The 13874-nt window shown below is 42.0% G+C and overlaps 1 protein-coding gene across 1 annotated transcript in view; it reads left to right on the forward strand.

The window, feature by feature from the left end:
- Nucleotides 1-13874, forward strand: part of slc1a4 (solute carrier family 1 member 4) — a 153972-nt gene that overhangs the window by 11922 nt on the left and 128176 nt on the right. The window contains exon 2 of the mRNA XM_051919690.1: nucleotides 7287-7329. Coding sequence (XP_051775650.1) covers nucleotides 7287-7329 — 43 coding nt within the window. The remainder of the gene's footprint in view (nucleotides 1-7286; nucleotides 7330-13874) is intronic.

The following is a 13874-nucleotide window of genomic DNA, read 5'->3' on the forward strand; positions in this document are numbered from 1 at the left end:
AAATGCTTAGAAAGTGCAAAAAGTTGACACATGGGTCGTAAAACTCAGATTATAATGCTTACCAGTAAGGGTGGACGATATACGCAAAAGTATCTATCAGGATATTCACACCATTTTGGATGGTAACTGTATATATATCTAAGTATAGACCTAAAAATCTAAAAAGGGTCTAAAGTGAAGTCCTGCTGACCGTATTATTAATAAAATGATTACTGGAGTCTTTTTTAAATTCGAAATCAAGATTTATTTTTATTAAATTTGAACAGCCATGTTAACTACAATTAAACAAATCAAACAGAGAAGAGATTGACCAAATAATAAATACTGTTTCAGAATAACAGCAGTGCAAAAATCTCTAAAATCAAAAGTCGACAATGTGCCAACTCAATTGGCCCATGCCAGGAGTACAGTAAAGTGTGCCAAGTGTCTGAGAGCAGCAAAACTGTCAGTATACAAAGTAGACAGCGTGCACCAGTTTGGTGTGGGTAAAGGAGATCACACAAGATAGCATACTGTGGACGGAAGAAGCCGTGTGTACAGGACACCGATATGACAAGCACAGCACACATCAAATTGATGATGGCTGTGCACTTTGAATTCCAAGGTGTGTTCAAATGTTACAATGTACAGACAGCATATCCAGCAATGCTTATATATGCATCTGCTGTACAATCATGCGTGAGAATGCATGCTATTCAATACATGTGCCTCCATTTCAATATAGCTGCACTCAGATCGTATTTTTTTTCTCTAAAAGGCATCTCATTCAGGTCAAGTACCACGTTCCATCGGTCCTACCATTTTCACAAACAAATTCCACTGTTCATTCTTCGCCTTCTGTCTTTCCATCTCCACAGTGTGACAGTAGGGGGCGCTGTCACACCTCCAAACCCACAGACAATACACTAAAACACCAGGTAAAAAGTCCCAATAATGAATTTATTAATATAATAACGTGCACAAAGCACCTCCACTATACACAATAAATCAATAATCAATACAATAATTCTCAATAATCAAATCCTCCACTCCACCCAGCAGCTCTGTCACACTTCCTCCCAACCTCGGCTCCCCCTGCTGGGTTTCCCACAGTCCTTTTAAAGTCCATGACCTGGAAGTATTCCTTCTCCGGGTCAAACACCTTCTTCAGGTATCCTGGAAGTACTGCGGGCTTCCGTCCTCATGACTTCAAAGTACTTCCGGGTTGACGTAATCATAATAGTCCCTGGGTTCTTGGTGAGCTCCCCCTGGCGGCACCCACGGCACCCAACAGGGCTGAAGAGACGGACTCCATGTCCCATGCTGCCCTGCGGGAATCCGAGGAACCATTTCCATCCAGGGGAGCTGCCATCTAGCGTCCTGGGGGATGTATTGCCCTGAAAAGGCTATTTACTTCTGATGAGGGACGTCCCGGCCAGACTGAAATGCCGGCCGTCCATCACAACATTTATACCGCCACATGCTGCATTGTGTCAAAAGGTAACAGAACGCCCACACCCCACCACACAACTACAAATAACAAAGACGGCATTCTGATTAAACCGTGGTAAAAATCATATGAGAAAATTTCTCCCAGTTGAGAATTTGTACAGGTGTCACGGTCCCTACTGATGTACTACTCACCACGTAGAAAAAGTAAAATTTGGATCTTTTCTTTTTTCTGGGAAAATCTTAACTCTAACAGACAGATTGAATAGTGTTTTACAGTAGATATAAAATATTTATAACTTAGCTGAATAAAATCACAACCCCCACATAGGATGACACAACGGCCCTTTATTTGTGTACTAATTTACTGACGAGCTGTGTATATGAACTTTTAAAATAAAAAAATTTCAACAATCAGTTGAAAAAGTGGAACTGAAAGCACAAGCAAGGAAGATGTAAATTTAAGTAAATTTGTCCTGTAGCCCATCATATCAAGTTTATAAAGTTGAGAGATTTTAGAAATTAAGACAAAATTTCTGATTTTTTGTTTATGCCTTGATGCGGCACTTAATCCTGACTTTCCTATTGGAAATATTAACGTTTTGAGAGAATCCCTATTTTTTTTTCTTTCATTCATTAATGAAACTGTTTGCTTGGTGTGCTGTCTGGAATACTGCAGAGTTAAGTATGTTAAATGTCTGTTTACTGTAGCTAAATATTTGAAATGCTCTTCAAGGCCATGGGTGTGTGGATAAACTCCACTCACAAGCAGGTAAACAGTTGATTAACTGCCCCGGGACGGTTTGGTGCGGCTGTCCATGGCCTTGTCAGACTGGGAGAGCTACAGGTGTGAGATAAATCAATCCAGGTGCACTGGATTATTCCCTTTATGTACTGTGTACAGTTATGTTTGATCGCAGCTCAAAATAAATCACTTATTAGCATGGTGGCTTTATCTTTATATAGTGTTAACACTGCCAGTGTTTCAGATTCATTGCCAATGTTATACAATTAATTCACCATTTCAAATCACTTTGCAAATTACAATGATCTTTTATATTATCAATAGCTCCCCAATGTCACTGTGTTGTATGTTGTATGAGACCCTATACTATGTGATGTCACATACATAATACGTACCTGTTACATGGTATGTTCCTGCAAAGAATGATAACTTTCAAAGCAAATTGCATACATTGCCCTGCTTGTAACGTGTTGCACTGGTGCTTCCTTTTCAGTTGTCTGATTGTGTTGTGTGCAGCAACATCTGCATAAAACTTTTGCAGACGCACTTACCTGTCACATGACATAACTTGTCCAGAGCCACCAGGGGACAGAGCTCCCCAAAGTTATAGCACCAGAGTAGTCCCATCTCTATTTGCAGTGCCACTTAGCCCTTCATCTCATCTTTTGTTGTGGGCTTCCACTTTGAAAAATGAGAATGCGGTGCAAGTTCAGCATGGGAATCAGACCTCGTCAGACATTAGCTAAAAAGCAGCCTCAGGAAAGAACAGCCTGAAGGAATCTGTTGAGTCCAACAACAAGCTGCTCCGTCTTGTGAAGTCCAGTAGCCAGCATGTCTCTCACAGATCAATGTCTGGGTATTTCTCCCAGGTGAACCTTGTCAAACAGTTAGGGTCCGATCAGCTGATGCCAGTATCTCCGCTCTTCTGTTCAATCTCCAGATCACTCACATCAAAATCAGAGTCCGAAAAATCACAGACTCAGTGAGAATACACAAAATGTTGTCCACTGAGTATTTTGCTTTGTGCATTTGTTTTCTTTCTTGCCAGATGGTGCTGCCATTTTTGCCATTGTTTGCTCTTTGCTACTAATGCGCATGCAGGGATTAGACTTGAAGTCAATGAGTCCAAAATTCCTCCTAGCAAAGAGAGTCTACCTATAATGTAACGATGAGTTTTGTCGACGTTTGCAGCTGATTACACTGGTCAACAAGCATTTTGCTACTGGGAGTCTTTCACCTTTACTTTAACAGGTTTCACTTGCTCCAAATCTGAAAACCATTTTCGTCCAGCACGTCCCGTTTTTTAGTTATGATGTTCCAGGTCTTGGACAACTAGGGTGACTGGGCGGATAACCATTTTGATAAATACCGGTAATTCCACTAGGGATGCCATTGAGATAAAAGAATTTGCCACATGTTACTAACAGCTGTGAGTTGTTTACCTTGTCATTATTAATTTTATTTAAAAATTATTAATTTTTAATTAGCAGAAAAGATATTTGTTACAGATTACCAGGTCTTATATGACTCTAAAGCATAATGACACAACTCAGATATGACGCTACAGTAGGTAGAGGTTTTACTGTTAAACATAACATTGCATTCCAGGACATTTTGTTCGTTAGATTCACCATTACTTTGAAAATTCTGTCAAGGCGATGGACAGAAACAGCGAAGCTTTTAAGAAATAAGTTTGGTCTTGAGAAAAGTGCAGCCAAAATTAAGGAAGGTGTTTTTGTTGTTCCTGAAATCCGTGAACTGATGCTTGACGATGAGTTCAAAAGGAAACTGAAGCCAACTGAATCAGCAGCATCGGAAGCATTCGTGCAGGTTGTCCAGAATGTTCTTGGCAGTCACAGAGCAGAGAATATGGCTGAGCTTGTGGAGAACCTGCTGGAAGCGTATCAGCTTATGAGAACCAGAATGTCACTGAAGATGCATTTTTTACATTCTCATCTACCAAATCTGGGCGATGCCAGTTATGAGCATGGGGATAGATTTTATCAAGATATAAAGGTGATAGGGCGGCACGGTGGCGCAGTGGTAGCGCTGCTGCCTTGCAGTTAGGAGACCCGGGTTCGCTTCCTGGGTCCTCCCTGCGTGGAGTTTGCATGTTCTCCCCGTGTCTGCGTGGGTTTCCTCCGGGTGCTCCGGTTTCCTCCCACAGTCCAATGACATGCAGGTTAGGTGGATTGGTGATTCTCAATTGGCCCTAGTGTGTGCTTGGTGTGTGGGTGTGTTTGTGTGTGTCCTGCGGTGGGTTGGCACCCTGCCCAGGATTGGTTCCCTGCCTTGTGCCCTGTGTTGGCTGGGATTGGCTCCAGCAGACCCCCGTGACCCTGTGTTCGGATTCAGCGGGTTGGAAAATGGATGGATGGATGGATAAAGGTGATGGAAAACTGATATTGGGGGACAATTCACTCCGAGCATGGTGGTTGACTACTGTTGGTTCTTGCAAAGAGAGATGGATGTGCAGTACCAGTGCAAAAGTGAGTGCCTCCAACATTCTTGGGCACGCTCACCTCACTTTTATATTGAGGTAAATTGACATAAATATACTTTAACGTGTCTCTGGTATCGTCTTCTGGTTTGTTTTTAGAATAAACACATCAAAAAAATTTTGGCGGGACAGAGTCCAAACTCCAGATACCGTGTTGATATATTATATTGATATTCAAACGTCAATGATGTGTATTTAAAAAAACCTGACGTGCTAGCTTAATTCCGATTTCATATATGAAATCAGTGTAAAAAACTTAATAAAGAGATGCTCTGAAGTTCCCAGTAGCAAACAAAAAATATTTTTTTGTAGACCAGTGTTATCGCCCTCATAGCTATGTGTCAAGAAATGTCGACATCTGCCCTAAAAGAATTAAATGGATAAATTTGCCTTTTTTGTCCATCATTCTACACTCAATTATCCATAATGTCAAAGTGAAAACATTTTCAGAAAGTTTTGCAAATGTATTCAAAATCAAAAACTTGAATCTCTCATTCATATAAGTATTCAGACCTCTAATTCACTACTTTGTAGAGGCTCCTTTGGCAGCAATTACAGTCTTGAGTCTTCTTGGTAAGTCCCTACAACCTCTGTATGGCTTTTTTTTTGGGCAGTTTATCCCTCTGGCATATGTACGTTTCTACTGTCCTTTATAAATCCCAATCACCTTGTAAATATGCGTGCGTGAGCACACCTTGAATCATCCATACATAGAGCATGCTAATCTACCTCACACATATGCAATCACAGTGCTGCAGAACTTCATTAGCCCGGTAGAGAAGCCTCTCCCTCCTGACGTGTCAAGACACCATCACATGCGTTCAAGAGTATTATAGAGCCTCTCTTCTGCCCTCTGGGAAAAGTAGCTGCTATCCACTGATACATGTAATGATGTGATTGCTGTTACAATGAATAGTACAGGCCATATGAAAACTGAGGGTTCAGCCTTACCAGTAAGCCAGCCACTGCATAGAGCGCCGTTGCATTTGTCAAAGCTACTTTGCCTCTAAATAAATGAATAATAGTTTGAGCAAGGCGACTAAGACATGGTGTTTGACAGTCCCATCTTGGATGACTTGTGCATTAATGGAATGTCACTGCTTATGGTTAATAAAAGCAGCCTCAATCTCACTAGGTAAATTGCTTCGATTACATTAGGAGAATCAGACACTGCTGCAAATTGCCCTTTTATGTTGACAAAAGCCCTCCTTTTTCATATGTACGCCTGTAGTACAGCTAGCATGATGGAGTGAAGCTTGGTGAGATATTTCTGAGCTGTCGGCCAGTTCTCTCGTAAGTGACAACAGGTTGCTGATATAAAGAGATGAAAAACCGAATAATTTCTTCAGTGCAAATACATAGCATTGGCCCTTTTAAAAGGTACCTAAAATAGAGCCTGTACATCATATGCATCAGTTTTGAGCTGTAATATATTGGTCTTATCAACCCACATTATGATATGAATTACAAGTTGTGCAAGTCTTCATTTAGCTGGTTTGACTGCATTTCCCTACTTGATGAAGGGTGTCAACATCACCCAGCTTCTCCAAAATCTTCTGTATGCATCAGTCAGAGTTGCCATAAATACTGTATACGCAAGCTTTCGCATCAAGTTTTCTTTTACAAATCCTGACATTTGCGCAGGAAGTTGCATACGACTCTTGTTGAGCATAGACAAGCTTTATCAACGAGGCCCCATGAGGAGCGTGTGCCCCACTTTTTAACTCCCTGAAAACAAACTGGACAAAATGAAGTGATCATAGTACAGGGACACAAGTTCAGTGAATAAATAGGATGAAGGTACCACCACTGGGATGTGACTAATGACAACTGATGGTATTGGAGCTGGAAGAGGATGAAAGCAACATAGGAAACTCCAAAAGAGGACAGAGTAACACTCACAAGACAAACATCAACCGAAAACTCTCCTTCTCCTTGTAGTCCTCTGAAATTTTTTCAGCACATTACCTTAAATTTGTTTAAATAAATAGTTCTGGGAATTTCTTACTGTTACTTACCATATAATGGTGACAATTCAGTGTGTCAATGTGTTGTCTTTATTGTTGCCATTTATTATATTTTATTATTTAATCTTCTTTGTTTTATTTAATTGTTACCATCAATTAAGTCATGTGTTATTACGAAACATCCATGGGAAACATATTTGCTTAATTGCCTAATAATAAAGTAACAAAATTATGCAAATTATAATAAACCATGCCTGTTTACTTTTTGGGAACGGCCTGGTGGCAGAGTGTTTAGTGCTGCGTCCTCACAGGTCATGCACCCTGGGTTCGAATCTTGTGCCCAAGGGTTCCTTTTGCAGCATTTCAAAATATCCTTTATGTGAATGGACCCCTGTAGGATGGACTGGACTCGTGTCTGGGAATGGTTCATGCCTTGCACTCCATGCTGCTTAGGGGGTGGCCTGTCAAGGTGAATTAGACTGAGTGGGTTTACTATAAGTTATTTAACTCTTCGATATAAACACATTACAGGAGAAAACTAAATATTTATAGTTTTAGAGTCTTGCTGTCACACTCTTACCAGAATTCGACATCCTAAAGTTTATCATTACACTTTATGATTTTTTTTTTGCCTTTTTTTTTACAGGAACTTATTTCCCGCAAACCTTGTTGCTGCAGCCTTTAGATCGGTAAGAAGACTCTTATTTTCTTTACTGCTTTAGTCTGTAACTGAGGTTTACTTCAAAGAGCACATGAAGGACAAAGCCAGTGTGTGTGTCTGCGAGTGCCAAATTTCTGTGGACAAAATGTTAAGCAAGACAGAAAGTTCAGTAAAATCAATTCTCTCATTAAAAAGTTTTAAAAAGTGCCATCATCTGTCGTTTGGAGGTTCATTGGGGCTATGGAATCTGCAACAAAAATAGCATGATAGTCTAGGAGAAGCTGCCAGAAGTGAAGAGCATCAAGGCTGCTCTTGTTGTTAATTGCAGAAACATCTTTTGTGCTACAAGAGGCTCAGCTAGTGGTAAAGGATGTGCAGTTAAGATGAACATGTGCATCAAAAGCGTACTGCTTAGTCTTAAGAATATGAAAATATAACGTTTAGTGAAAAAGGCCATTTAGCTCTCGTGTACCTTGTCATTTGGCTGCTCCCATTAGGGGTCGCCACAGCGGACCATCTTCTTCCATATCTTTCTGTCCTCTGCATCTTGTTCTGTTACACCCATCACCTGCATGTCCTCTCTCACCACATCCATAAACCTTCTCTTAGGCCTTCCTCTTTTCCTCTTCCCTGGCAGCTCTATCTTTAGCATCCTTCTCCCAATATACCCAGCATCTCTCCTCTGCACATGTCCAAACCAACGCAACCTCGCCTCTCTGACTTTGTCTTCCAACCTTCCAACTTGAGCTGACCCTCTAATGTACTCATTTCTAATCCTATCCATCCTCGTCACACCCAGTGCAAATCTTAGCATCTTTAACTCTGCCACCTCCAGCTCTGTCTCCTGCTTTCTGGTCAGTGCCACCGTCTCCAACTCATATAACATAGCTGGTCTCACTACCGTCCTGTAGACCTTCCCTTTCACTCTTGAAATACTCTTAACACTCCTAACACTCTTCTCCACCCATTCCACCCTGCCAACACTCTCTTTTTCACCTCTCTTTCACAATCCCCATTACGCTGTACTGTTGATCCCAAGTATTTAAACTCATCCACCTTCGCCAACTCTTCTTCTTGCATCCTCACCATTCCACTGACCTCCCTCTTATTTACACACATGTATTCTGTCTTGTTCCTACTGACCTTCATTCCTCTACTCTCTAGAGCATATCTCCACCTCTCCAGGGTCTCCTCAACCTGCTCCCTACTCTCGCTACAGATCACAATGTCATCAGCAAACATCATAGTCCACGAGGACTCCTGTCTAATCTTGTCTGTCAACCTGTCCATCACCATTGCAAATAAGAAAGGGCTCAGAGCCAATCCCTGATGTAATCCCACCTCCAACTTGAATGCATCCGTCATTCCTACCGCAGACCTCACCACTGTCACACTTCCCTCGTACATATCCTGTACAACTATTACGTACTTCTCTGCCACTCCCGACTTCCTCATACAATACCACAGCTCCTCTCGAGACACCCTGTCATATGCTTTCTCCAGGTCCACAAATATGCAATGCAACTCCTTCTGGCCTTCTCTATACTTCTCCATCAACATCCTCAGAGCAAACATCGCATCTGTGGTGCTCTTTCTTGGCATGAAACCATACTGCTGCTCACTAATCATCACCTCACTTCTTAACTTAACTTCCACTACTGTTTCCCATAACTTCATGCTGTGGCTCATCAATTTTATCCCCCTGTAGTTACTGCAGTCCTGCACATCCCCCTTATTCTTAAATATCAGCACCAGTACACTTCTTCTCCACTCCTCAGGCATCCTCTCACTTCCTCACTTTCCAAGATTCCATTAAACAATCTGGTTAAAAACTCCACTGCCATCTCTCCTAAACACCTCCATAGGTATGTCACCTGGACCAACGGCCTTTCCATTTTTCATCCTTTTCATAGCTGTCCTTACTCCTTGCTAATCCGTTGCACTTCCTGATTCACTATCTCCACATCATCCAATGTCTTCTCTCTCTCGTTCTCTTCATTCATCAGCCTCTCAAAGTACTCTTTCCATCTGCTCAACACACTCTCTTCGCTTGTGAGTATGTTTCCATCTTTATCCTTTATCACCCTAACCTGCTGCACATCTTTTCCAGCTCAGTCCCTCTGTCTAGCCAATCAGTACAGGTCCTTTTCTCCCTCCTTAATGTCCAACCTCTCATACAACTCATCATACGCCTTTTCTTTAGCCTTCGCCACCTCTCTCTTCACCTTGCGTCTTATCTCCTTTTACTCTTGTCTACTTTCTGCATCTCTCTGACTATCTCACTTCTTCTTTGTCATCCTCTTCCTCTGTATACTCTCCTGTATTTCCTCATTCAACGACCAGGTTTCCTTTTCCTCCTTCCTCTTTCCGGATGTCACGCCAAGCACCCTTCTTGCTGTCACTCTTACTAAATCTGCTGTAGTTTCCCAGCTGTCTGGTAACTCTTCACTACCACCCAGTGCCTGTCTCACCTCCTCCCTAAATTCAACCTTGCAATCTTCTTTTTTCAACTTCCACCATTTGATCCTTGGCTCTGTCCTCACTCTCTTCCTCTTCTTGATCTCCAACGTCATCCTACAGACCACCATCCTATGCTGCTTAACTACACTTTCCCCTGCCACCACTTTGCAGTCTTCAATCTCCTTCAGATCAACTCTTCTGTATAGGATGTAATCGACCTGTGTGCATCTTCCTCCACTCTTGTACGTAACCCTATGTTCCTCCCTCTTCTTAAAATACTAAATGTTGAAAACTGTTAATTCTGTAATTTTATGATCTACACAGACCCTGCTTAGGACTAAGTGATATGGTGTGACCTCTATGGCTGTCTTCATGTGGTTCAGATCTCATTCAGTTAACGCATCTTTGTGGCCCTTCCATTTTCACAGATGAGATAACCAAAGTCATGAACCTTCTTCACCTCCCCAACCTTCTTTGTCTAAAACAAAATATGTAAGGTCACTTGATTAATTTTGCCATTATCATTCTAGGCTCTTTTGACATTTTCCTTTGTCTCATCAAACTTCATCTCGTACTTCTTGCTTCATTCTTCATGCAATTATTATTTTTAGTCCTTCCACAGAGTTTTCCACAGTAACAGTTTGATTTCTTCATCCTCTCATCCACATCACCATCATCTATTTATATATATAAAAGCCAAATACCATTGACTCACTCATCACAAAATTTCCTGACCCATGAGGACTTGGGACTTGAAATTTGGAATGCAGGTTACCCTTGGCTCATAGGTGCTCACTAAGAAACGGTTTTAAAAATTTTGTGGTCCAAGCATGTTGTCTGTATGTCTGTCTGCTTTTCATGAGAAAATTCTTTAATGGATTTAGATCTGGTTGTTTTCTATAATTTGCTTGAACTTTCTGGTTGATTTTGCGACTTCTGTCATTGCACTAAGTACCATAGTTCGCTTGCAGTACCGATGTATTTATACAAATCCAAGAGAGTGGCTGTGGGCCGAGAGCAGGGGGCGGGGCCTTCCTCATTCACTCGCCAGCCTCTGTTCGAGGTCTGCTGCCTTGCCATGTGTTGGAGTGCACCTTGCCTCTGCTTAGCTAGCAATACCTGTTTGTTCAACAGACATTATCATGTAAAGATTGTTAAGGAGTAACGTTTGATGTTTTTGAGAGAGAGATCAGAGCTCCATGTGTTTTAGAGGGTAGTCACGGTCATGTGCTTTTCTCCCCATGCAGGGAACGCTCTCCCGTCAGAGCTGAACATGATCAGATATAGTGCCAACGTCTATTGATTTTTAAAGTTTGTCCTGTTTCATTACTGTGTGTGCTAGGCCACCCAGTACAGCTAGTTTCTTAATATATCAAGAAAACACGTCTGTTAATTTTGATGTTCCTTGAATTGAATATTTGGTTTTGTCCTAGGAGCAATGGTCACAAGTGTGGAGAGTATCACAGGGCCCACTCATGCACACATCCATGTTTGGTGTGCACATAAAAGGAAAACACTTGCATAATGTAATACATAGACATTCACATTCCCTTTGTACTGAAAAGAGAGTCCTTTAAATATTTCAGTAATGAGCCTGGGAGCTTCACTGCCTCTCACTATGACAGATCCTTTCATTCCTTTTTGGAAGCCATGATAACTGTACTCTCAGCTGATCCCAGCTACATAGGCATGCGTCAGAAATAAAGAACATTGCATGGCAGACACGTTTATACTGGGTCTTTTTGATGGTTGCCAGTTCACCCAGTATGAGTGTCACTGGTATGTCAGGGGAAACAGGGGGAAATGAAAGAAGTCTGCATAAACACAGCAAACTTTGCGCTGACATTGACAGGCTAGAATTTCAAGTTAGGAGTCTGGAGCTGTGAGGCACCAGAGCTTGGGAGAGAGTGTTGTGGTAACAGGGGCGCACCTGCCACCTCGCCTCAACACAAACAGACAGAGACACCAGTTCCATCCAATAAAAACCCCTTTATTTAGGGAAAGGAATCCAGAACTGTCTCCAAGGTTATACCCATAGTCACAAGTACTATAATAACACTGTCCCTTTCTAACAGAGCCTTGCAGCTCCCTTCCTTCTCCACACCTCATAAGCGAGCTTCATCCACCTCCTCCCAATTCAGGCCCTCATCTGTGAGGTAGCTGGCTCCCGGTGGCTCATTAGGGAGGTCTGGAATTACTCCCAGGTGTGGCAGAAGTCCAAAGTAGGGCTCCACAGCTCCCCCTGGCGGCACTCCTAGAACACAACAGGGCTGAGCCAACCTCAATACCAAGTCCCATATGGCCCTGTGGGACTTTGAGGGGCTGTTACACCCCAGATAGCAGTGTGGGGGACATAGCGCCTTTCATAAGTCATCTCCTCCTGCCCTTCCATTACAGAGGTGTCCCAGTCAGGTAGTGGCACCGGCCGCCATCCTTGACAGTGTTAAATTTAAATTTTTGCTTAAACTTTACATGAAAATTGAAACATTTAAACACTGTTGACATTTAAAGGAAAATAATATGGAGATCTTTCATTTATAATAGATCCATTTGTTTTTAATTTAAAGAATAAAACACAGTAACAAAATGCAATCCATCCCAAAAAATTAAAAACATGGCAAGTATAATAAGTTCCAAAGATACAATCCATAAAACAGAACACAGCACTCAAATTCTCCTCGACTCGGAGGCTTACATGACAGGAGCTGTCCATCTAAAATGATCCTTCATATACTGCAGAACGAAGCAGCAAATTAAATGAAAAAGGTTCCGCATGGGCAGCACGGTGGCGCAGTCGTAGCGCTGCTGCCTCGCAGTAAGGAGACTTGGGTTCACTTCCTGGGACCTCCCTGCGTGGAGTTTCTCCCCGTGTCTGCGTGGGTTTCCTCCCACAATCCAAAGACATGCAGGTTAGATCCAAAATTGTCCCTAGTGTGTGCTTGGTGTGCGTGTGCCTTGTGGTGGGCTGGTGCCCTACCCGGGGATTTTTTCCTGTCTTGCGCCCTGTGTTGGCTGGGATTGGCTCCAGCAGACCCCCGTGACCATGTGTTAGGATATAGCAGGTTGAATAATGGATGGGTGGATGGATGGATGGAGGTTCAGCATGTGCTGACTTTAAAATCGCATTAACAGATCCTTGTGAAGAAAATGTTTTTTTTTCTAGTTTGAGACAACACAGAACATTACCTTCCCACAGAGTTCTAGATGATATTATGGGATTCTTGCAGAAAGATCCCACTTCAGTTAATGACCACGATATGGGAGTCAGATTTGATAGGCTTGTACACTGATGTCTTTATGTGAATCAATTTAAAGATAAAGTGTCACGCTTTTCAAATTGAGATTGCACACAAAGCACTTCAGTTTTAACAATATTCATTTGCCAACTTTCAAGTATTGACAAGGCGGATGTGCACCGGGGTATCTTAGGCCACAATAGGACAAGGGTGTTGAAGAGAAGTGGGCAGAGCACAACACCTTGATGTACATTACAGGTGTCAGTATGGGAGGTAAACTTGCTGAAAAACAGAAAATAATATAAAAATAATAACAAGAAATGTATCAAGTGTTCACATCCCAAAATCAGAATTTGGGCCCAGCTTTTGTGTTTGCCAAGTTACTGTGTAACACTGCCACATAAATGTATTTTCTGTTTTTCTTTTGTCACCCGGTCTCAGTCTGAGCACATATAGAAAACAGTGTAAGGCCTAAGATGGACATATTGGTTATACGTCAATAAGGAGGACCTTTGTGAGGTATGGGTCTGTTGCAGTGATTTCTGGGTGGGTGCCATGGTAATGGATGTGGATGTACTGTTAAAAAAAGAGCGCAAAAAGGCAGGAAAAGAAGAGGAAAAACAGCTCCAGCTTTATGGCGGAGGTGACAGACATGAGCTATTCAAAGCTTGGAAAAAGATTGTCTCAGTGGAGCGCTGAAGTCCTACACAGTTTGAGGGAGCCACCTCGAAGTGATCCCGGTATACAGAATGAAGTAGACAGGACAGTTAAGAGGATCGAGACTGAGTGAGCAAGTGAAAATCTTTTATTCTGGGATAGCACATCTGAAGACCTGGAAACATTATGGGATATTTTATTTTATGAACAAACAAAACTG

This window comes from Erpetoichthys calabaricus, chromosome 15, assembly GCF_900747795.2.
Source record: "Erpetoichthys calabaricus chromosome 15, fErpCal1.3, whole genome shotgun sequence".
Lineage (NCBI taxonomy): Eukaryota > Metazoa > Chordata > Cladistia > Polypteriformes > Polypteridae > Erpetoichthys > Erpetoichthys calabaricus.